At 34.4% G+C, this 24,182-nt stretch overlaps 2 protein-coding genes across 2 annotated transcripts in view; one reads left to right on the top strand and one right to left on the bottom strand.

Moving 5' to 3' along the window:
• Positions 1-578: 578 nt before the first annotated feature.
• LOC128551095 (interferon-induced protein 44-like) lies at positions 579-11,130 on the bottom strand. The gene is made up of 8 exons (XM_053531476.1): positions 11,041-11,130; positions 9,441-9,507; positions 7,329-7,402; positions 6,789-6,983; positions 5,150-5,290; positions 2,915-3,092; positions 2,057-2,190; positions 579-1,169 (listed from the first exon to the last, which is right to left on the bottom strand). The coding sequence occupies exons 1-8, from the start codon at positions 11,047-11,049 to the stop codon at positions 1,011-1,013; spliced, it is 957 nt and encodes a 318-aa protein (XP_053387451.1). The 5' UTR covers positions 11,050-11,130; the 3' UTR covers positions 579-1,010.
• LOC128551093 (uncharacterized) overlaps positions 11,076-24,182 on the top strand; it is a 25,964-nt gene continuing 12,857 nt past the window's right edge. Inside the window, exons 1-2 of the mRNA XM_053531471.1 lie at positions 11,076-11,206; positions 24,072-24,097. Of these exons, the coding sequence (XP_053387446.1) occupies positions 24,077-24,097 (21 nt within the window). The 5' untranslated portion in view covers positions 11,076-11,206; positions 24,072-24,076. The remainder of the gene's footprint in view (positions 11,207-24,071; positions 24,098-24,182) is intronic.

Below are 24,182 nucleotides of genomic sequence, written 5' to 3'. Positions count from 1 at the left end.
TTTGTAAATGAACGGGAATAGTAGAACGGGCATTATGAGCTTATTTCTTATTCAGTCAAGACATTCTATTTTGTAAATCATACACGATCCTTGTATGGCAATAACAAACATGTGATTATGTTCATTATTGAAAGTAAAATATTTGAAGGCTTACTGTCGTTTGAAGGTATAAAAGGAAACATGAAAACAAAATTTTGTTTGTCACTAACGTGTACAACTTCACGTAAAGACAATACATGTTTGTTTTACAGAAGATAGACTTTGGACACGTATCTTCAACAGGTAATAGGCACCATCACCTTCGCAATTCATAAACAAATCTCCATTTCAAATTTTCTCAGTTCCGAGCGCATTAAATTTGATGTTTCCACACGGCCCCTTGCACTTATATACATAATATATGCAAGACTGTATTTTTATTACAAATAGTTAAGGCTTTCAAAGTACATATAACTTTCCATATTGTTTTTGTTGTTAGAATGTTACTATAACATGTAACATTCATTTTATTTTTCTCTAAAGGAGCGGGAATTTCGAAACAGACATGAGTGTAACATATATACAATGACAGCTACAAGACTGATGATAGTTTTTTTATTGTATAGGCCTTTGCCCTTGTAAATTAGCCTCTATTCTGTTGAAAATCTGGTTGTATATTCAGCAGTTAAGACATTTACATATATCAGTAACAAGGCTGTTAGGTCTTCGGCGATAAAATGACTGTACATGTAATATTATGTATAAATGTCATTTCTAAAGTTAATAAAGCATTACTATTTTGGTATTGACAAAATTAGAAAATAGGTATTGCGTACCGTATATTTTTGCTTATAAGGCGCATTAAAAGCAGTCATATTTCCAGTTCAGAAAGTTGGGAGCATCTTATAAGCGTCTAACACAAGAAAAGTAAAAGAAAATGAAATCCCAGATCGTATGTCCGGTGTCTTATAAGGGAGTGCGTCTAATAAGCGAAAGAATAGGTACAGTTTTGTTTTTCTTTTCTTCCTTCTTTAAAACTCCTCGTCGTCATCTCTGGCCGCAGAACTGCTACGGAAGAAATCTGTTCCAACGTTAATCATTTGCCGTAGAGCAAGAAGTGGTAAGATATCTTTCTTGAAGTCCATCTCCATTTCATTTTCATAGTTTTTCACTGGAAAAATGTTTTGTTCCTGTAAAAAAAAATGAATCATGTTGTGAAAATCACAAAAACATCAAAACAACAATAGTATTTATCTGTTTAGTAGTACATGACGCATGCGAAGTTGAAAGAGAAGAGCGTCTAGGACCAAACTGCTAAAATATTTATCTAGTCTACAAAAACGTTACTATGGTTAACTTTATACTATTTTACATACTGATTTGATAAGGGGAATACGTCCGCATGAAAGTTCCATGTGTACCGCCGTATGAGTGAAACTGCAGATGTCTGTAAAATGTATTTTGGTACTCATAACATGTGTAAATGTTAAGTTCCGCTCAACGCCTTGCTTAAGCATTTCCACTACCGTTTATGAAAAGTCTCAACCAAATCGTGCCTGCAAAGTTTTCGCTTAACCTGTGGTTTTCCACATTTTTATTTAATTGTATTTTGTTATAGATCTTCAAAGGTACGTAGACCAGAAGGTATGATGCAACGATAATATTTTATATTGCATTTCCAACCCAATGAGGTTTTTTGCACTACAAGGAAATCTGTCCTTCGCACTTGGAAGACTTTATCTCTTTTCGGGTATTTAAAAGCTATAGCGATTAACATAATTTTGTATATACTAGAACATGTCATCTAATGGCCTCCGTAACTTCTAATCACTTCTCTCTCGCCTAGGTGGGTTCGAGTCTTGCGCGAAGCGTTGAATTGTTCACATATGGAAGTCATCTGGATGACTTACCGAACGTCGTGATTCTACCCAGGTGGCAGCCTGTGATGAAATAATGCACGAGCAGGCACCTGGGGTCTTTCTCTACAAAACTGGAGAGTCGCTATATGAAATATAATTGTGTCAGTGCGACGTTAAACTCAAACAATGTTTTTTAATGTACAAAAACACCTTTTTACCGGAATATAATACAACTCCTGTGCTAGACGTACAGCTTCTTCAACTTTTGGACTCTTGTAAACATTCTCAATATCTGCTTCAACCAATTTACACAACACGTCAATCTTGGTTAGTAACACAATTCTTGGAATATCTGTGCATAAAAATAACTTATCTGTATCAAAATATCAATAACCAAATAAAATATAAAAACGATATCTGTTGACAACTATTATTAGCACAATATGTCGTCATCATTCCCATTGTACATGTCAGGGACATATCTTAGCTCTCAATTTTTTAAATGTAAATTCTCTAACTTCCGTTTATCTTACTATGAATGAAGTTTGTTTGAATGGATCTCTGTTTATACGTGTGACCTAAGCATTATATTCAGACTTAATTAAAGACCAAATTATTCTCCTCAGTTTTAATCATTACGTTTTGAAAGTGGTAAGCTGCCTGGTTACGTTCCAAGCTACTGAAAGATTCACGGTGAATATGATTTCTGCTCTGCACTTATACAGGTGTTCATGAGCTCGATATTTCTCCAGACAGCACCAGTTGCCTTGGTTTACATGAGGTAGTCTAGATAATAATGCAGCGTTGTTTATATTTCTGTTGTATATCATCATACAAGTCATGCTATGTCGTTAATTTCGGTGCTAAGGGGAGTGCTGACTATTGCGCTTTCGTTTTATGCTTACGCAACAAAAAGTACACTGTTATAATTTCATTTAAATTTTGCTGTTAACTATGCTTCAAAAACATCTTATCATAGATAAAGTAGATTATGCGTTATATAACACTATTGAAAAAGAAAATTAATTAATAATACCAGTAACTTTAATGACTTTATTTTTAAGCAAATTTCTTACCAATAACTTTTAACTCATCTTGCAGTGCTTTAATTTTTGCTCTTGTCGCATCAGAAATATTGTTCTGTCCGATAACATTAGCATCACTTACAAAAACAACGCAATGGATTTTCTCCTTGTTGTTTGGATCTGACCTAAAGTCTTTATTTCCTTCATCAATTGGACTGGCAGGATTGAACTGAAAATGTAACTCAAATATTGGAGCAATTTTGTCTGGATGCAACGTTCTACGAGGGCCATTTTTTTATGTTCGTAGAGTAGGGCGGTTTTTCCCAATAATGTTTGCGATATTAAAATGTTGTTTATTTCAGACCTTAAAAGTATGCCCCATCTGCCTCCACACACTTTTCACAACAATCTACCTACTTCCGGAATGCTGTAGAATACTCCTCTTTAGGTATATGTTGAAGACACTGGTAGACTGCACCACAACGCGATTCGAACCGGCGTCTTGCTAGCATTTCCTTCAGCCGTGGGAACAACCAAACGTCACAAGGTGACAGGTCAGGTCTGTATGGAGGATGTTCTAAAACATCAAGCCCAGATTCTTTCAAGAACTCTTGTACTGTGGCGGATTTATGTGCCGGCGCGTTATCATGCAGAAATTTTATGCCGCGGACGCCAGTGCGCGGTCTGCGTTTGTGATAGAAATCAACGACTTGTGTAAGAACGTTTTCTCTATAAAACTTTCCGGTAACAGAACTACCTTTGGGAACTGGTATTTGAAGAACAGGGCCTTTTGAATCAAAGAAAATTGCATATAACATGCGATTTGAGGTCTTATTTCGCCGGGCGATAATAGGTCTTTCACCGTCGGAAGTAATCCAAACCTTATTTTTAGGCTTAGACTCGGGTTCAAAATGGTAGATCCAGGTTTCATCACCTGTAACTATTTCTATTTACTTGTGATGCCAGCCTAACCCTAGTTTGTTTCTGCTCATCAGTGAGCAAATGGGGGACCCAGCGCGCACAGACCTTCCGAAGTCCAAAGCGTCTGCGTAATATCTTAAAAATACTTGACGAATGAATGCCTGTTATATCAGCTATCTCTTGCACTGTAAATCGTGCATCTTCATCAATTAATGATTTCACGACGGCAGCATTTTTTCCGTCACGACAGAGTGAGGTCGGCCTCCCGTAGTGTCATTTTCAATTGACTCTCGACCATCTTTTAAATGCTGGACCTATTTACAAACTGTACTAAGCTTTAACGCATCCTTGCTATAAACTTTCTGCAAATCAGCATGAATTTCTACCGACAGACACCCGAATTTTACAGTATACCCTCTGTTCAGACTTAATTTCAGCCATATTGAAAGCGATATTTCAGTCTATTGTTTAAAAACCACCTGTTGTGCATCGTTTACCTTGACACCAATCAATAGGTGAATGTTTACACTAGCGCTGTGTAAAATATCGTGTAATTTGAGTTTCGGATAACCGAATCATTGTATATCCGATTCAAACTAATCCGAATATCAGCTTCGTAAGCAGTGTATCACGTTAAAGTTACCGACTAACTACTCTTGTTAGTTATACTTCTTTCATAAATATATACATTGAACAATTTGCTTCAAATGTGTAGATGTGCCGTTAGTATAATTTCATAACTTGCCTGTAGTATCAACTAGAAGTAGCAATACAGTTCCTGATACTCTTTTTCTGATGAAAAAGATGACCAGAAATCTTTTAAAATATACATTTACACCAAATATTATCAATTTAATAAAAAATATTATGCAGTAAAAATAACTGTAAGATTTCTTAAAAGTATCTCGTAACTAAAATACCTCATCAGATAATGAAACTTTGCAACATTATATTAAAAATGATGCCTGTTAAACATGTAAAACACTGAAATGTTTAGAAATCGTGGCAGAACCGGACGATTACTTTTAGTGTACGGAGGTATTTGAGCTACCCGATTTCAGGCGGATTAAGTTAGACGGTAGAAACATAGCAAAGTATGCACGAAATAGTCAACATGTATCAGCATTATGATATTATTTATTACGAGAGTACATAAAACATACGCAATTTAAATAAATTTATTTTCAAACGGGAATGCATTTACCTCTTTATGAAATTCTAGTATTTATTCAGTGTAATTCAAGAATAATACCTCAAAATAATGATCTTAAATGTTACTTTGTTGGGTTTTCCAACATTTTAATTTATGTGTTTAGTGGAGAAACATCGTTTACTTACTTTTGGAACATCAATTGTGGCTCTTACCTTGTAATCAGGTGGAATGTTTCCTTTGACAACGTACACAACATCCTTAAGATTGAGACCTCCCTGATCGCTATCCTCCACTCCCATTGTGTCTAATATACAGAAGTTCTTTAATTTCTCTGCTGGTCTATACTTCTTCAGCTGTTCCGTTTAAGCAAAGACACTTTTAAAGTGGTATGGAAGGCTAATATGTAATATGCTGCGACAATTAGTAACGGGTTTGCAAATTTGAAGATTAACTATAAAACTTAAATCTACTGCAGACAATACAAGAGGTAATAACTATATGTGTGAACATGTAATTAATGAAAAGAGTAATCGTGCTTTATGTTTTATTTCACTGTATATAAATATTTATCTTCATTGTATATAAATGTTTAGCAATTAAAATCATTTCCACGATTTTGAGTCTCTGCAATGTCTGCATTATATTCAATGCAGACATTTTTCTATACAGAGAGATCATATGTTGATAGATAAATTGATAAGCATTATTAAATTATTGTTTTGTTTACGTTGTACACTTTCGATGTGGTACACATTACTGTCTTCTGAACGTGTGTAAGCATGTACCTTTTTACAATATGTTCATTATTACGTAATGTTTCATTAACTATCAAGTTAAATGGTAGTCGATCACATTTAGACAACATTCTACAATTTCTCAATATATTCCGTTAGATTATTTAAGAAACAGAAAGGTTCATTACATAGATATAGATTCCAAAATCTAAATCAGTTAATCGGAAAATATAAATATAATATAAAAGGCAAAAACTTGGAGATTAGATTATTAAGATTTCTTTAGAGTATTTACAACGAAACTATTGAAAATAAACAAGCTATAAGAAGACCTTTTGAAAGCATAGAATTTAGGTTTGTTTAAAAAAAAATATATGTGCTGCATTGTTACACCCCTAAGCATCGGGTAAAGCGCAATTCTATTACAGTGAAATAAAATGTAATTATAGAAAATGGAAACACACCGTTTATATAATACTGTGATAATTGTTACTTGAGTTCAAATGGTCAAATGGTCAAAGTTTAATTTTTAAACTAAGTAACATGTGAATGTTTCTAAAAGATGACTGGCATAACAGTTTCATTAACTTATTATAGTACAAATAATGTAACATGAAATGAAATGCACCTGCCAGCTATATTCTAATACATTTGTACATGTAGCTATATCTACAAAAAAATTATTAGAGTCTTGATTTCAAACAAACATTTTTGACAAGCCGTATAATGCCATAGAAACTTTAAGTTTTCTTTACACATAGCGATGATCAAGACTTTTTCATAGTAACTATTTTGGTGCAATTATTCATTTAAATAATCTAATCTGCCTTGCTGTGATGTCATCGTTCTTAGAAAATGACGATCATGTGCAAATTATTCTTTTAATATTAAAATGTTAAAGCAGCTAGAAATGATATAAGCTTGACTTATCTGGCCTGCGGGACGTCCCTTTGCGTGACTTCTTGCGTGTGCACCTTTTTATTTGACTACTAATTTAATAGCTACAACTTAGTGTGCGTATTGCTTTCAACACAGAGGCAAAAGGTATATACCGTGTATAAGTAAGACTGACTAAAAAAAGTGTTTAATGATATAGTGTGTGAAAACTTGCCCATACCGCAGAAGTCGTACTGCTACTCGAACCTGCTGCAACGGTTATCTGTGACATTCTTCCTGTATCGATTGAAGCTACTGTATTCAGAAAGGAAGATTTTCCAGCACTGACTGGTCCCAGTAGCAAAATACGAATGTTTGAGAGATCTGTTTTCTTAAAATCATGTTTTTGTATTTCGCTCAAAAGTTCTTTAGCATACTGGAAAGCAATTATTATATATGACTGTAAAGACACATAAAGATGTTTGTCAAACATGTACTAGTATCGCACAAAGTTAATAAGGTATTTATTTTATACGCTTTAGTCATAACATTCCCTACAGTAAAGGCAGATCGTTGTGTTGAACAACTAAACAATATTGCTAAAGAAAATTTCTTATCAAGCATGATATTTATCGCAAATTAATGCCCTTGTGATTTTTTTTATTTAATATTATAAGGAAGATTTCCGATGTGCATAGCATTAATGAAGTGGTAAGCACGAAGGACCGAGGAAGACCACCTGCAATTGAAGTTTGTACACACGCAATACACTACAAGTTACCTTTTCCGTCCAGGTGCCTTTTCTACCTAAACATCTCCATGGTTCTTTCAAAAGGCCATGTTTATCTGGCGTTTCTGGAAATTAAACAACTTGAAATTTGTCTTAAAACTGTTTGGTAATAACCACTTTTATAAAAGACGTTTATTACTGTATATGATAAGAATTTTGCCATGATCAAGAACAATATGTAGTTTGCAAATAATATTCCAATAAATGTCAGCTTGAAATACCAGTCTTTTACCCGATTTGAGTTTGCATTCTCAAATCGACACCAGAATTACATGATATACGAATCCGTTTGTCTTTAGTAATATATAAATTAAAAGTGATGCCATGATCTACAAATATTTGTGACCTAGGCGTATTATGTGATAATGCGTGCGTCTGTTAGTCTGTCCATCTCCATCTGTCCGTCATATTTTCTGTCCGGAGCATAACTCATAACAATTCAAGATTTTGAATTTAAACTGGAGCCTTAAGAGACGATGTGCTGATCTAGGTCGCAGGTCCAAGGTCAAGGTCACAGCAAAATCAAATCTGTCTGTCATATTTTCCGCTAACTACAATTCAATGCATTGAATTTAAACTTAACCTACATTTATAGGTATGTGGCGATGACATGATGTGCAGAGCTCATGAACTTGGCTGGTAGATCATAGGTCAAGGACACAAAATAAGTTTAAATCTGTTCTTTTTATTTTGTTTCCTGAGCAGAACCTCAAAAATATTAAAGATGTCGACTTTTAACCTGGAATATAGGTGAGTGACGATAAGATTATTTGAGGAGGGCAACAGTCCACATTACAGACCAGGCTCCGAACGAAATATCATTTTTAGTTCTCTGTGCTTAATATTCCATCACAGTCGCCGCACGAAACACCCTAACCACAAACCACAGTTATATTTCATTCCCTTCCGACACTGACTCTAATATTTTCTCTCTACATTTTACTTCCTCCATTCTGATATATAAATTTGGGCGTATATTGTTCCGCTTTGTGTAGGAGTATTTGATTGTACTGTACAGGTAGACATTAACCTCTATATTTATACAATTTAAAGCAAATAACTCTCGGTCGTTTTCTTTCCTTTTTATCTTAAAGTTTATACTATTTAAGTGCAACTTCGATAAGACGACAAATACTGAGCATATACATATGAGTATTATGTAGATATTCCCCATCAATTGATTGAATTTAACTTGGCTATATAAACTTATGAATGTGACTAATTGCAGACTTGGAACTCCTGTGAAAAGTTATAAGCTCCGGTTTGAATCAAAAGTGTCTTTAATGTAAATATTGTGTAACCATCGTAATACTAACCCTAATCTTTAGTTGGTATATCTTACATACAATAATTGCGTGCGCATATGCAATAACTTGCGTATTTTTTCACAGTGCGCTCCAACTAATAATCACTTCCGGACATGCTTAGAAGAGCGCCCCAGGACTACAATGAGCAACATTGTAAAATTATTATGTTTGTAAACCTGCTTTCATAATAAAACGTGAAGTATTACAGTCATTTGCTAAAAACTCTTTTCAGTATTTCGTAACATTTGTACTGTGCTTAGTTATGCAATTATATTAAAGGTATGCACTTTTTAAGCTTAACACACTACTGTTTTATACAGACAAACATGCCAATGTTATGCTTACAAGATACTTTGAAGTTATTTATTCTATTTTCAAATACAGTGTAACTTCTAAAAACCGGGTCTTCTAAAAACCGGAAACCTTTGAAAACCGCAAGAAACTCAAAGTCCCGTTTTTGTTCCTTCTTATTTCTATATATTTTATATTCTGAAACCCGGAACTTCCGAATTCTGAAAACCGGACGATTTTTGAAGGACCGTTTATATTTTAACGCTAAAATTGACTTCCGAAAACCAAACAATAAAATATTTGCCAGTCTGTCTTTAAAGTGTTTTGTATAAGTTTGAATCTAATTTATATTTAATACACGGGTATGTACTTCATTTTTTAGACCTATTGGTATTTTCAGGATTCAAATTTATATCAGATGAGAACATTAAAAAGAAACTCAAATTCAAAAGAATGTCATACAGAACAATCCCATTTTACATTAATATGTTGTTTAAACACCTACTCTTATCTTTGTCATCTGGACTGCCTCCATTTCCTTTCGTCTTCTTACTTCCAAAAAAGCCTCGAACCTACAATGCAACAATAATGATAGCAACAAATAATTTTGATTTAAAAACTGTGTCAACGACAACGAAAGACAAAACTAAGAAGGCGTACAATAGTGCTATGAACCTGTGATAGCTCAATTGCCTCTTCTGCACATTAAGTTGACGGTGATAAATCAGGTAGCACAGTAGTAAATAAAGTGCTACATTAATATGTTTAGATAACAAGAATAATCATTTAAGAACCCAGTCTTAAAACATAGCCAAGCCCATTTTAAAAATGACTTTTTAAGTTCAGAAATGACCTATATCCACACGAACACCTAGACAAGTAAGGATCTTCTAAGCACATGTTTTTGATTTACATATCAACGCTATAGAACATCTCAAAAACAAACATTATTATATACCTGGTTTTCTATTATTGGGTCAATTCTATTTATAGGTTATGTTTAACCGGTTATCAAATTGCATTATATTAAGTTTCAATCAACTAGATAAAGTCATATCATGATTGTGTGACATTTTCAGTATCAAATTGCACTGCGCAAACATTAATGCAAAAATAGTTGTTGTTATGACATTGTGCCTAGCTGGAGTAGATTTTGTTCTATTCAAACATCTTATACTTAAATTCAGAAACAAATAACAGATTTATATAGTTCATTCCAAAGCAACTCGACTCCAACATGACTCAATATGATTTCCAGTTGAACAACGCCCTCGTGGATTAATTGCTACGCGTCTAAACTCGTGGTAAATCAGACGATAGACCACTCGAAGGTCTTGATTATTTGATAAATATACCAAGTGGCAACTCTTACAGGTATAAATTTGCAACATTTAGGCAATAATAAGCATTTTTACACAAATGCACCAAAAGCTGTAAAAATGTGGTTTTATTTATGCAGGAATATTGCAATCACAAGTTCATATGCTATCAAAATCTGTCCACAATAGCACATTAATATTCATATCTTCACAAATCTCAATATTTATCAATATTGCTGTTATAAGTAGGTCAGTAGCAAATAAAATTGCCATATGAGACGCGCCATGACAAAACCAACATAGTGGCGTTGCGACCCGCCTGGATCCAGACCAGCATGTGCATCCGCGCAGTCTGGACAAGTTCCACGTTGTTCACAAATGGACTCTTTAAGCAGAGATCCTGACCAGACTGCGCAGATGCGCAAGCTAGTCTGGATCCATGCTGGTCGCAAAGCCACTATGTTGGTTTTCTCATGGCGCGGCTCATATTTTCTTTATACACATGACATAAACGATTCCGGAGGGTTGTCACACATAGCCATGCACATTTCATAAGGAATTGCTAACCTTATATTCATAAATGTTTTTTAAACCACAAATGAACATCAAGAAAAGTATATTCTAAGAGATATTTATTTAATCTGACATGTCGGAACATTTTCAAAACTAACTATTATAACTTTTGTAAAATTTATACAGAAATTGCTAAAAAGATTATGGATATAAATGTGTAACTATGCATAAAAGTCAATTTTCGCAGAAAAGTTAAAAGTTGATAATACGTACTTTGTTCATAGTTCCTGTCTTTCCTTCAAAAGAGACTAAGTACGCAATGACAATACAACTACTGCACTACTTTACGCATTTGCGCAATCAAATACACGTGACAGGCATCGTATTTCCGGCGACCAAAACCGGTTAACTGTTCAAGGATAAAACTTGAATTTAGGAGGTAAGATTTTTTTATTTTAATTAACCTGTTAGAGTCAAGGAATACCAAATCTATATTTACTTGTTGTCGATATTTTAGAGATGTTTAATTTACGTTTTAGATCAACTATTAGATGCCTGAATATTTAAATATCTGTAGCTATTTAAACGACAGCTTTATTGTTATGAAAGTGTGTTTATGCTGAGATTTTCCCATATACAAAACTAGATACAATGATTTAAAACCTCCATGATTTTCCATTTGTGCTGTTCCAATGGTCGTGTAGTCGATACTATTTCTTCCTAGGAGCTACAGATATGTAAAATGTACTATAAGTAACAATTCGGTACCTACTGAACCTGTCCTGATTCTGTTTTCCCTCATTGGGATAATGACGATAACATGCTGTGGGATGGGTTGTATGGCATTTTCCCCTAAGAACATTTGCAACCCAATGAAACAATGATCTGCTAGACATTTGCCCCCACAACCACCCCCACCCCCAACACACACAAACACCCGTACTGAAACGGTAGATATTTATCCGCGTTTAATTTTCTATAATGATATGTGTGATAAAATGATGACAATCGAATATTGCGAGGGACCAAATGTTCGTTTCAGAAACGTCTACAATTTTATATGGTGTGTGTGTACGGGGGGCGGGAAGGGGTGGGGGGGGGCGAGCAAATGTCCAGCAGTTCACATTTTCAATACAAACACAGAAAAAATGTTCTTGTGAAGACAGACAAATGTCCGGATTCCCAAATGGATGTCTTTTTCTCAGTAAATCATATCTTTGGAGTGTGTAATCATTTTGGTAGGCATTTAAGTCCTTTAGACGTCGTTTTCACACCGCTAATTACCCTTAAAATATGTTTACAGGTCTTTTTTGTTGAAGATGTAAAGATAATAAATTTAAAATAGAGACATTATTTTTAAGAATTGTGAAAATGCAGTCTAAGCAAATACCTAAGAATATATAATTAAATCCGCCATTTTCTATTATGTTACCATAGAAACAAAATGGCTGCCATTTTATACAAATATTCTGTCATAGTTTTATAGCTTTTAAAAGAAGAAAAATGTTCAAAACGTTTGTTTTTGCCATGAAGCTGTGTAAAACTAATGTAAACACTCCTTCTATTATATAAAAAGAGAAATATACAGACAAATAATCCGCCGTCAGAGGAATGATCGTGTTACTTTAGTAGTTTGTATCTTTTTCCACCTTTTATTCATGTTGTGGATAAGATTACTTTTATTGAAGGTAACATAATGTCTTAGTATCGCTATTATTCTCCTTCAGTGTCATCAGGTGTATCAGTCGATTGTTGCAACCAACTTAATAACATTTGAAATATTTGCTCATTTATATTCATATGTTTTGTTGGTTTTTTTTTTAAGGAGAAAGTTAAATCCAGTTGCTTTTATGCGCGCCTTAAGATGGAGAAATGTGGTATATTGATTCTTATCTGCACGCCTAATTTTAACATATAACATTCCTTTAGCTCTAAAGTAGTTTCTACTTTATAGAATTCTATTCAACCCTTTATTGTTTATGTAAAACACATATGAAATAACGTATAATGTAAAAGCAGCAATTTACGTGAGGGTTTAATTTTCGCTATATTCGTGAGGCGCCCCAAGTGGTTCTGGGACGATCTGTATATGAAAAGAATTTGAACCACTGCCTTACCCTTGCATTATCGTAAGAGGCGACTAATAGGGTCTTAACACTTGGTTTTGTAGTAACTCTGTGATTCCAGCAGGTATGCAACTTTTGATTCCATACCTCATGTTTTTATTTCGATGTAAATGAGATGTGGAACCAAAATTTGTAGTCCTGTTTGGTGCCATATAACCTATACTGTGTTGGTGCGCCGTTAAACCCAAATAAATAAATAAATATTCGTGAGGCCCTACATCTCGCGAAAATTAATCCTCGGGTTAATATTCACCGTTAATATACTAGTAATCTAATTCAAGGAGGATACCATTTTTTACAGTTTCACGAAAATTTTGACCCAGCGAAAATATGTGCTTTTACAGTATTCACACAAAAATTAAAGCAAACGGGATAAACAAATAGGCTATAGGAAGAATAAATTTAAAACAAATTAATGAAATTTTGATATGAAGCCTAGTAAAATACCAGTAAATAGGAGTTTACATCGGATAACTGTGTATAGAATTTGATTCTGAATATACAACAACCCATAAGTTGCAAGATAGTGTAGAACAAACGTATTCCAGCCAAAGGAAAATCTATTTAAAAACATGCTGAAAGAAATTATAACACGACAACCTAAAACACATAGTTATACGCATATACCAATCGACAATTATTTGCAGAAGGCCTGGCAACAAGGAAAACACGTTCATAGGTAATTCGAACCAGTACATAAGAAAAATATAAAGATCTTCGAAGAGGCAGTGGTCATTGAGAACTTCCTGTCGTTCAGTTTTTCACGTGTTCATCTAGACATACGCATAGCTCCAAGTTGTAAAAAATGGCTAAATGCGTCGCAAAGTAGTCTGACGATTTTTAGTAACAAAACCTCTTTTAGTTTAACCGAACACCTTAAGAAATCTAGCGATGTTTGAAAACAAAATCACTTTAAAGCCATGTCCATGCATAATGTCTTGCACAACTGACTGCAGAATTAACATACAAATTTTTTTTATATAATTTACTGTTTGCTATCATCTAAAAATGTGATTTGTTCTTTTTTATCATTGTGTAAGTACTACATGTGTATCAAGAATGGCAAAAGATGAACAATGACTTGTTAACATGAATAAGGATTTTTTTTCTGTATTAATCTTTTATACTGCTTGTCTAATCAAATGAAGGGATTTATTGTAATCAATATATTACAAAATTTTAATAAATTTCTTTAGCAAGGCTACCGTTATTACAAATTACGTAAATATTTTGCCTAATTTTACTATCGTAATTCTGATTTGGTTTTAAAATTAGTAGTAATTTAAAGACACTTCTGCGAGAAGGTAGTTCAAAACCCGATATTTATGGGGATGTGGTTTAAGAAATTCTTAAGGTTTTGAGCCAACGTAATTTTCCAACTGTATTTGGTAAAATTATAAAACGTTATTTTAAAAGGGGTTACGATCTAACAGTTTTGAGACACACCGCATGTTTAGTATTCAAACCGATAATCTTTCCTGTTTGATTGTGTCTGACGGAAGATGGGGAGGACCCTGTGATCAACAGTTTTATTTAAAATCCCAACATAAAGGAACTATTTTGATTTCTATCTTCGGGCCCGTAAGTGTTCTTTCTCGTGATAGTCTGTCTACTGCAAAGGCATTGAGTACATGCGTTTTGGTTCTTAATGTTTACTTTGTATGTAAATATACACGAGCATTATTTGTGTTTTACATGTCATGCCTTCTGTTTCCATTGCGTGTGTTAGAGATTCACTTGGCGGGGATTACTTTTATTTACACTGTCCTATGACTTTGGAACATAGTGGCGTAAGAGTGCGGTTGAGTGCGCACGATAAACCGGTTTAAACTCCCCGGTGGTGTTTTTGTTACTGACCGTTCCAAGGCGGTGCCCCGATGTGTTTCTGTATTTGTTTTTAATGAATTTAATTGCTTGTCATACTGCCAACGGATCTTCGTTAAATGAATTTAAACTTAAAAAAAAATGAATATCCCTTATTTCTCTGCTCGTATACAGAACACACAAGAGCAGCATATTTCTACGAAAAAAACTTCAAAAATGTTTTGCCATTTTAATACCAAACTCGCCCCTACTATAATTCAATTTTTACAGGGTGGGGGTTCAGTCTCTAAGGAAACATATCAACTTCAAGTAAAAATTATGTCATAGAAAACATTTGTAAAACCGGCATTATTCGTCTCACTCAAGACCGAACTGGCGACCTCTCCCTCTCGAATGATAGTTAAGAACCCTCTTCTTTACATACAGGAGCCCACGGGCAAGATGTCTTCTCATAATACCTATCTTATGAATAATGAAAGTTATTGAAATAAGTATCATGCTATAAAGTTTACAAATTGATTAGGATTGATTTGTTATAAAACAAAAGTGACGGGGCCTCCACGGCCGAGTGGTTAATGTCTCAGAGCGTTGAACTCTTCATTTGAGGAAGCCATCCAGCTGGCTTAAGGAAGGTCAGTGGTTCTACCCAGGTGCCTGCCTGTGATGAAATAAGCAAGGAAGGCTACCTTTACCATCAAAGCTGGAAAGTCACCATATGACCTACATTTGTGTAGATTCGACGTGAAAGCTAACAACAGAAGTGTCATTTAATGTAATGGTATTGATCGGCTGGTCAACTGTGTGTCGAGCTATGCCATTGGTAACAATGTTCGTTCAGTTACCTATGAATGCTTAGCCAACGATCCTTAAACATGACATACCCATTGCCCTTGGGTTGAAAATACAGAAAAAATAATTTTTATCTGCATCAAAGGTTAAACTCACAATCACCCTTCAGAATGCACCCCTCATTAGTTTGAGGTTCTTAAGGCAAATGTCATGGTCACTGTCAAGCTTAGTTGTCAGAAAGACATTATTCCTTGTATCTGCAGAACCTCGTAAGCTAACCGTAAGATGACACGTATATATTCCCATATACCTCGTTTTCGTCGACATTCTTGTTACTTACGAGTTTCTCTCGTGTTAAAAGTCACACGAGTCTTTGTTAGTTGTGCAATAGATACGCTATTTAAACAGATTAAAAGTGTAAATACAAGGAGATAAACAAAGATATGAGGAAAATGAGTAAGATGAAACGTGTAAATAACATTTGAAATTAAATAAAAACATAGTTAAACAGCCGATCGAAAGGCCAAGTATGATATCTACGGCGAACCAAACAAAGATATATAATAGGGGATTTCTTTATGGGTTTTTTTGTTGTTGTTTGTTTATCAAAAGAAGTAATCGAAACACCCGGAAGAAATAGAAACTAGACATATTTTTTATACAGAAAGCTCTTTTTTTCAAAATGGATGGTAAATAATCCTCTTTTCTGTATACAGGGTCTACTCAGCTTACGATTTATAAAATAGCTGAATGCAATTCGATATAGATAATTTAAAGTGGAATAATGCACTGCAATTTACTTCAAAATGTCATTAAGTAAGTGAGATAAGCATCAAGTCATAAAAGCTACCAACTAGTTTAAGATCGTGTTTGTTGTACACTAGATACAAGATATTAAACTTTTTTCATGCATATGTCATTTTACTTTAAAATTCATGGAATGCTATGAAAATAGTATGTCACGAGTAAAATAAGACATTTCTTATACCTTAAGATGCATATTCATGACAAAAACTTTAATTTTCTGTTAACGTTATACAAAAATGTTTGAAACGTCTTTTGTTTAACATTTAGATGTTATTGACAGCAACGACAAGAACAACAACACATCTCCGTGTAGGTGGAACCTTATTAAACTTAAAAGGTAGATGTACGAGTTGCGTACAACTCTCAGTACCAGATCATTTCGACATTCGTACATCAATCAGAGGTGTTATATTTCGATCTTTTCAGATCGTTCAGCACGATATCTATGCTGTTTAGTTTTTAGCTTGAACATTTCCTCTCGGGTGGTCTCAATACTCCAACTTTTATAGCTCCGGGTATTGCATAATCAAGCTTGCCTTTGCATAACCTCAGATCCCATTTCTAAATTCCAGTTTGTTTAGTTCTACCCATTGTTTTATCATTTGGGGCAAACCCATTACTTTATCTAGGGACCAAACGCCGCTTTTCATGGAATTACACGCCAGAACCCGTGTATCAATGAAAGTTCCATGTTCACCGCCGTTTGAATACATCTGAGGATGTCTATAAATTGCTTTTTTGTACTTTTAGCATGTGTAAATGTTAAGTTCTGCTCAACCCGGAGCTAAAAGGCATGGACGGTAGCATGAATTTCCACTAATGTCCATGAACAGGTTCAATCAAACCGAGCCTGCAACATTTTCGTTTTTGTCATGTTTAGCGACCTGTGAAGTTTCTATTTTTTCTATTTTTTTTTATCACTGTTGACAGCAGTTTTGTTTCTGCCGTGTGGCGCCCGTAAAAAGCCTCCCCGTACATTCAATCCGGGCTGTTATATTTAGATCTTCTCAGATCGTTCAGCACGATTTGTATGTCGTGTTATTGGTACTGTTTAGTTTCTCAGCATGACCATTTCGGCCTGGGTGGTTCCAATACTCCCGCTTTCATAGCCATGGGTATTGTATAATCACCCCTTGTATATGGTGCCTGCCTTTTAATTTTGTCTTTTGACAGTTCCTGTGATATGCAGGCTGCATAACTTCAGATCCCCTTTCTAAATTCCAGGTTGTTTAGTTCTGCCCATTGTTTTCTCGTTTGGGGTAAACCCATTACTTTATCTGGGAACCAAACGCCGCTTTTCATCGAATTACACGCCACAATCCGTGTATCATTGAAGGTTCCATGTTCACTGCCGTTTGAATACATCTGCGGATATCTCTAAATTGCTTTTTTTGTACTTTTAGCATGTGTAAATGTTGAGTTCTGCTCAACCCGGGGCTAGAGGGCGTGGACGGTAGCATGAATTTCCACTACCGTCCATGAACAGGCTCAATCAAACCGAGCCTGCAACATTTTCTTTCTTGTCGTGTTGAGCGACCTGTGAAGTTTCTATTTTTAGCTCACCTGTCACATAGTGACAAGGTGAGCTTTTGTGATCACCCTTAGTCCGTCGTCCGTCGTCAGTCCGTCCGTGCCTGCGTGCGTGCGTCCGTCCGTCCGTCCGTCAACAATTTCTTGTCTGCACGATAGTGGTTTCATTTATGATTTTATTTTAACCATACTTGCACACAACTTGTATCACCATAAGATCACGGTTCCTTTCTTGAACTGGCCAGATCCCATTATGGGTTCCAGAGTTATGGCCCCTGAAAGGGCCAAATTAGCTATTTTGACCTTGTCTGCACAATAGCAGCTTTATTTATGATGTGATTTTTACCAAACTAGCACACAACTTGTATCAGCATAAGATCTTGGTTCCCTTCTTGAACAGGCCAGATTCCATTATGGGTTCCAGAGTGATGGCCCCTAAAAGGGTCAGAATTAGCTTTTTTGACATTGTCTGCACAATAGCAGCTTCATTTATAATTTGAATTTAATCAAACTTGCATAAAACTTGTGTCACCATAAGATCTCGGTTCCTGTCTTGAACTGGTCAGATCCCTTAATGGGTTTCAGAGTTATGGCCCCTGAAAATGCCAAAATTGGCTATTTTGACCTTGTCTGTACAATAGCAGCTTCATTTATGATTTGATTTTAACCAAAGTTGCACACAACTTGTATCACCACAAGATCTTGATTCCTTTCTTCAACTGGCCAGATTCCGTCATGGATTCCAGAGTTATGACCCCTTAAAGGTCCAAAATTGGCTATTTTGGCTTTTGCAGCCATATAGAGACTTCATTCATGGGGGGTTTTTTTATACAAAATTCCAAAATATCTTCAACAACAATAAATCGCGGATTCCATGACAAATCAGATCCAATCGTAGGTTCCAGTGTTATTCTATATCTGATTACCTCCCCTGATTGTAATCAAAATGGATTTATATCAGTAAGTACTTATAGGACTTATTTGAAATTTCATTATTGTTTTAAGTTGGACTGAGACATTCAGGGTAGATAACTATGAACTGATTTATGCCAAATTACCTCCCTTTATTTCAAATTAAAATGGGTATATCTCCATAATTAAAGAAGATACTGATCTGAAATTTCATTTATGTCAACAGATTTATTTGGCAGATCCTTCTTTTGTTCACTTATAATCTTTTTTTAATTCCCTTTTTACGTTACTATAAACAGCTTATTTTTAGTAACTTTTTTATTATTGGCCGTAGGGAAAAACCGAGACCACTTTTTGTGTGGTACAACATGGATGGTACCTCCAATTTTAAGGTGTATTTTGACATATCTATACCTTGTAAGAATTTTTTTTTTTCTTTTTGGTTAAATTTCTTAGCTTTTTTGTTCCTGTCCTTTGGACTTAGATATTTTTTCTGAGGACCTTCTTGTCCTCAAGTGCAATGATAACAGGTGAGCGATATATGGCCATCATGGCCCTCTTGTTTATATTTTTTCCTTTTGGCAGTTTCCGTGCAGGCTCCGTAATCTCAGATCCCCCTTTCTAAATTCCAATGTGTTTAGTTCTGCCCATTGTCCTTTAATTTAAGCCCAATACTTTAACTGGGGACCATACGCCGCTTTTCATGGAATTACAAAGTAGTGTATGATTGAATGTGTGTGTGTTTATTTTCTGAAAGTGGTGAAATGGTTTACCGATTTGTGTCCGTCTGAGGACGTTTAAATGCCATAAACTCGTATCCATACCAGGTAAAATGCATGATAGGCGGAGAGCAATCATCCTAAATTTCATTTTTTGACTTTTGCAAGACAGAAAAAATAGTTTATTTAATTATTCATATGTTTTTCAAATGATCCCGAAATTATTGCCTAAAGATAGTAAAACATTTCCCGAAAAGCTGTGAAAATATATCAAATATGTTTCACTGCAGTGGAAATATAGAAAATATGTTTCACTGTTACAGTAGTGAAACTTAAATAAGATGAAAGTATGCAATTTATTTCATCAATATTTATCGATAATTCTTTAGTATGTGTATAATCAAATAGGGTTATCATAATAGTAGCTTTATCTGGGATGCTGTTTTCGGATCGAGTAGATTTTGCCAGGTCGAATCACACAAGACGCACAAGCAACGAGTGTTGGAACTAGCTACTGTTATAATGACCCTTTTATTATATGCCTCCACCTTTTCAATGTGTATCGATGTAAAAGTAGAACTGAATGTAGTTTTTGTGTGCGCTATTTATAGAACTGTGTCAGATCATGCATATTAAATGAAAGGAGTCCGGTAGCATACAATACAAAAAAACAATACGTACAATTCTTTTTGAGTGTTCGTATTTACTTGTGAAATACAAGACGTATTGTTGACAAAATATAAATAAAGGTTTATAATAAAAGAGAAATACATATTATGTGATGGTAATGACCGTCCACCAACCTGTCTTTAAGCCTGTTCAACTGCTCAGTTTCTTTATTTCTCAACAACTTAAAAAAATCGCGTTAAAATGTTTTTTGAAAACAGTACGAGACAAACAGATTTTCTTTTGAAATGGACCTCTATAATATTCAGTTACTATTTATAAAACTTTAATCATAAAACAGTAAACAAGTATTTAGGACATACTTGACATTAGATACCAAGGATCAGACATAAGGTAAAATGATCTTATCGGCTAGAATGTTGTATCTATTAAAGTATTATATCAGTACATGTGTAGTTACATTATGTAAATGTCGCTTCTAACGGACGTAACATATGAAATGAATTCACCAAAAATATAGGCTTTTAAACAAGTGTTATTTGCTGTAGACATTTAAGTCAAAACGGGGCCACGTGTTATACATATACTTATATATGCAATGTACAGGAAAAAATAATGGTATGTGTTAAAATGAATATAATTAAATATGCAAATATGTTCTTCCCTAAAACCACAGTAGCTTTAGTTTAGACTGCTAATGTGCTTTACTGATCTTTATCTTTAGCAAGAAACTTGTTATATATCATAATATAGAGCTAAAACAACAAGCTTGAACTGCTAATGGGGAAATATTGGGGTCCAAGCCATTGAAAAAAAAAAATGCGGTACCTATTTGAACGAGATTTTTAATTTGTGCATTTTGAAGAGTAGATGCTCAATAACTGATGAATACGTAAACAATTTTATTGATTTTGTAATAAGAACAAAACCAAGAAATTTAAGTGAACATCATATTAACCCTTTGGTCAAATGTGGTCACATCAAGGGAGTCGCTTGATTTACATCAACTAATATATATTTATAAAAAAACCTCTAAAATTGCAATAGATAGAACAAAGATGTTTGGTATTTAGAATTATTAACAGACCTTCATCAGACTTCAACATGTCATGGCCCTGGTGTTAAAAGTGGCATCGCCTCGAAGACCACTTTTTTTACAAGGACACACTGTAAGAAGTTCTTCTCTGACCACTTCAGTTACAGATAAGATATGCATCATATCTAATGGGTTTGTTTCGAACTTGAACAAATCATGACCCATGTGGTTACCCAAGTGTCATTTATTTCACATCGTCTAACATAGGAAAGCACTATTATTGTCCGAAGCTAAAAAAGATGGACGTTAGGTTTGTTATCAAATTTAGAAAATACGACCCTCGAGTTGAATTGTTCAAAAGTATTACGTATTAAATGATTATTTACACAATTGTTTGTAGAGTATGATTTTTTTGTTTGGCATCATATATTACGTTACATGTGATGGGTTAACATGGTACACAATACATCAGGAAGTGTATATGGTCGCACTCATTTTACCTTCCTAAAGAGGTAGCTTTTATATTGACGTAGAAGTGTGTCCGCTGTACATGAAAGGGGTTTCGGTTTGAATTCCGTCCAGGGCTGAACACATTGGCACCCAGTATAAATAACCCACGATCAGACATAAATTAACATCTTAGCATATTTCACAGAAGTTCTAACTTGTTAATTCAGCCTTGCTGTAGAGATAGGTTTTAGAGCCAGCCACATTGTATAGTGTCCGCCTCAGAGGTTAAAGACCTTGTCAGGGTTGATATAAATATTTTCTAACTGCTACCTGTTTCCTGGTAACGCGACACTGGGTCAGCTTTAGATACTATCTGATCAATGCAACAGTAATTTGACAAGGCTGGGTCATGTCATATAACCTGTAAACAAATCCCGGATACATCAGAACCTTAGATATCCAGTAAAGTCTCAAGATATTTATGTTGCATAAATTGCAAATGTAGGGGGAAAAATGTATAATCACCATTCTTTTTGACACGGCAACTTGACTAGGCACGTGTCCTTTGGCAAATTATTAACCCATTGCAACATGTTTTATGTTCATCCCACAATGACAAAATATCGTTATATTAAAGACTTATTGCATCTGGTTTAAAAGTAAAAATGTTGGAAATATACTTTACATGCCTATGTTTGATGCTTTATTGTTTATTTGTTGTTGTTGTTTGTTGTGTTGTTTCTTATTTGTAGATTTTTTTATGTATTAATTCATTGTAGATGTCCGATACCTTAAGTCGTTAGCCTTTATTTTCTGTAACTAGTTTAATGTATCAAAGCGTTATACTATAGTGTTACAAAAACATAGTATAGTTTTTTGCTTATTCTATTGTATCGACACAAAGAAATAAAAAGCTTTCAAAATAGATGAATGTGGTATACAGTATACTAAGGCGAAAGTTAATACATTTTGTTTAAACAAGTACGAGGATAAACTAGACTTTTGGAAGTCAGGTATATACTACAGACTATATTTTTACAAAACAAGCAGATATCAAAGTGCAGGCAAATCATTCAAATAAAACTACTGTGTTTTATTCAATAAATGTTCTTAAATTATATTGCCGTTTACCCTTTATAAAGCACAATATATAGAGAATATTAGATAACTGTTTTTCTTAAGTTTTCGACAGATTTAGAGAAAGGTTTATCCACCCCGAGGCTTGCCGACAAACAATCCAGCTTTTTTTTCTCTATTGTAAATTCCTACGCCCTTGCTTGATCCAGTTACACACGATTCCTTACAATAAAATATTATTTTTTAGCATATGATTTGCCTTCTGAAGTGTTTTGTGTATTATAAGTCATCGGTGCCAACAGAGCATTCGTGTACAAAACAAGCAGAGTGGTTTTGACTCGGATAAAAAACAGCCGAAAACCACGCTTAAGATTAATTCAAATGCCCGCAGTCTATGCCTTAAATTTACTCCATTTCCATGCAAGACAATGTGGGGTAAATGAAATGCCTTCTACCATGAATAGTTCAGATCCAATAATTACAATAAACGACAGCTTAAATCTGGCTATTTGTGTAAATTTCTAACTGAAATTGAGTAAACGCCACAATACATAAAGTCAATGTCGATTCATCAAGACTTTAAAAACCGCACCATTCCGTATTGGGGTTTACTAGGATAAGAGTCATTTATATATCATCTGTATATAATATTTGTCCTCTCTTTTTATGATATTTTATAGTTCGAAACATCTATAACATTTCTTACCTAGCAATCACTTACATTTGAACAAACATTTTAATGACAAATTGTACACGTACAAACAAACTTCTAATGGATCAGGATTAGAATGTACTATTTCAGTCTCGTATTTCAAGCATATTAAATTATATTTTTCATCCGTTTTTTTTATACAAAGTTGATCTACGATAACAAGATCTATGTAAAGATCCTTTAGGGCTATAGAACGCAACTAACGTAAAAGTGCTATTCAGATGACGCTAAACTTTTACAAAATCTAAAAATACATATACGTGGCGGCACATTTGGAAATGATATAAAGTTAGCGGGGCATGCTCTTGAGTTTGGATGGACAAGTAAGTTATTATAATAAGTATTTGACTGTAATGATTCCGAGCCTGGTATTGACCCCACTTCTCTCGCAGGACTGAAAACAATAACAAGGTTATTGTACTGAAACCGAGGTCTCTTATCTGATAAAAATGTTTGTATTGTAGTTGTCCATTTTTAATTACAATGTTCAAATTAACTTTGTTTTCTAAATTCAAACCGAATGCTATAAATAACACTTTAATAATTGGGTAACACTGCCAGTACGATAAGTCATAATGCAATCGTGTCCAAAATTATCGCATGTGTTGTTTTTTTGTTGTTGTTTTTTTTTTAATTTCTAGAAAGAAAATATTTCGTTTATTTACAAACAAAAAGATATGTTTGTTTTCTTTTAGGTACAATGGGTGAAAGATGCTCTTGTGTAAGTCGTTATCAAACTGCATGTAACTAATCCTACCTTGGCAAGCTGTAACATGTATAAGTTAACTTCTTTTTATCAATATTTA

The sequence above is a fragment of the Mercenaria mercenaria genome, chromosome 19 (assembly GCF_021730395.1).
Source record: "Mercenaria mercenaria strain notata chromosome 19, MADL_Memer_1, whole genome shotgun sequence".
In the NCBI taxonomy this organism is placed as follows: Eukaryota; Metazoa; Mollusca; class Bivalvia; order Venerida; family Veneridae; genus Mercenaria; species Mercenaria mercenaria.
Note: the sequence above shows the minus strand (reverse complement) of the source record. Positions and strands in the feature narration are given on the sequence as shown.

Bases quoted from the DNA above. Each gene is read 5' to 3' on its own strand.
- LOC128551095 (XM_053531476.1), bottom strand. The intron at 6,984-7,328 runs GTAACTTGTAGT...ATTGCTTTCCAG, and splicing joins AAGGCACCTGGACGGAAAAG to TATGCTAAAGAACTTTTGAG. The intron at 1,170-2,056 runs GTAAAAAGGTGT...TTTTTTTTACAG, and splicing joins AGGAGTTGTATTATATTCCG to GAACAAAACATTTTTCCAGT.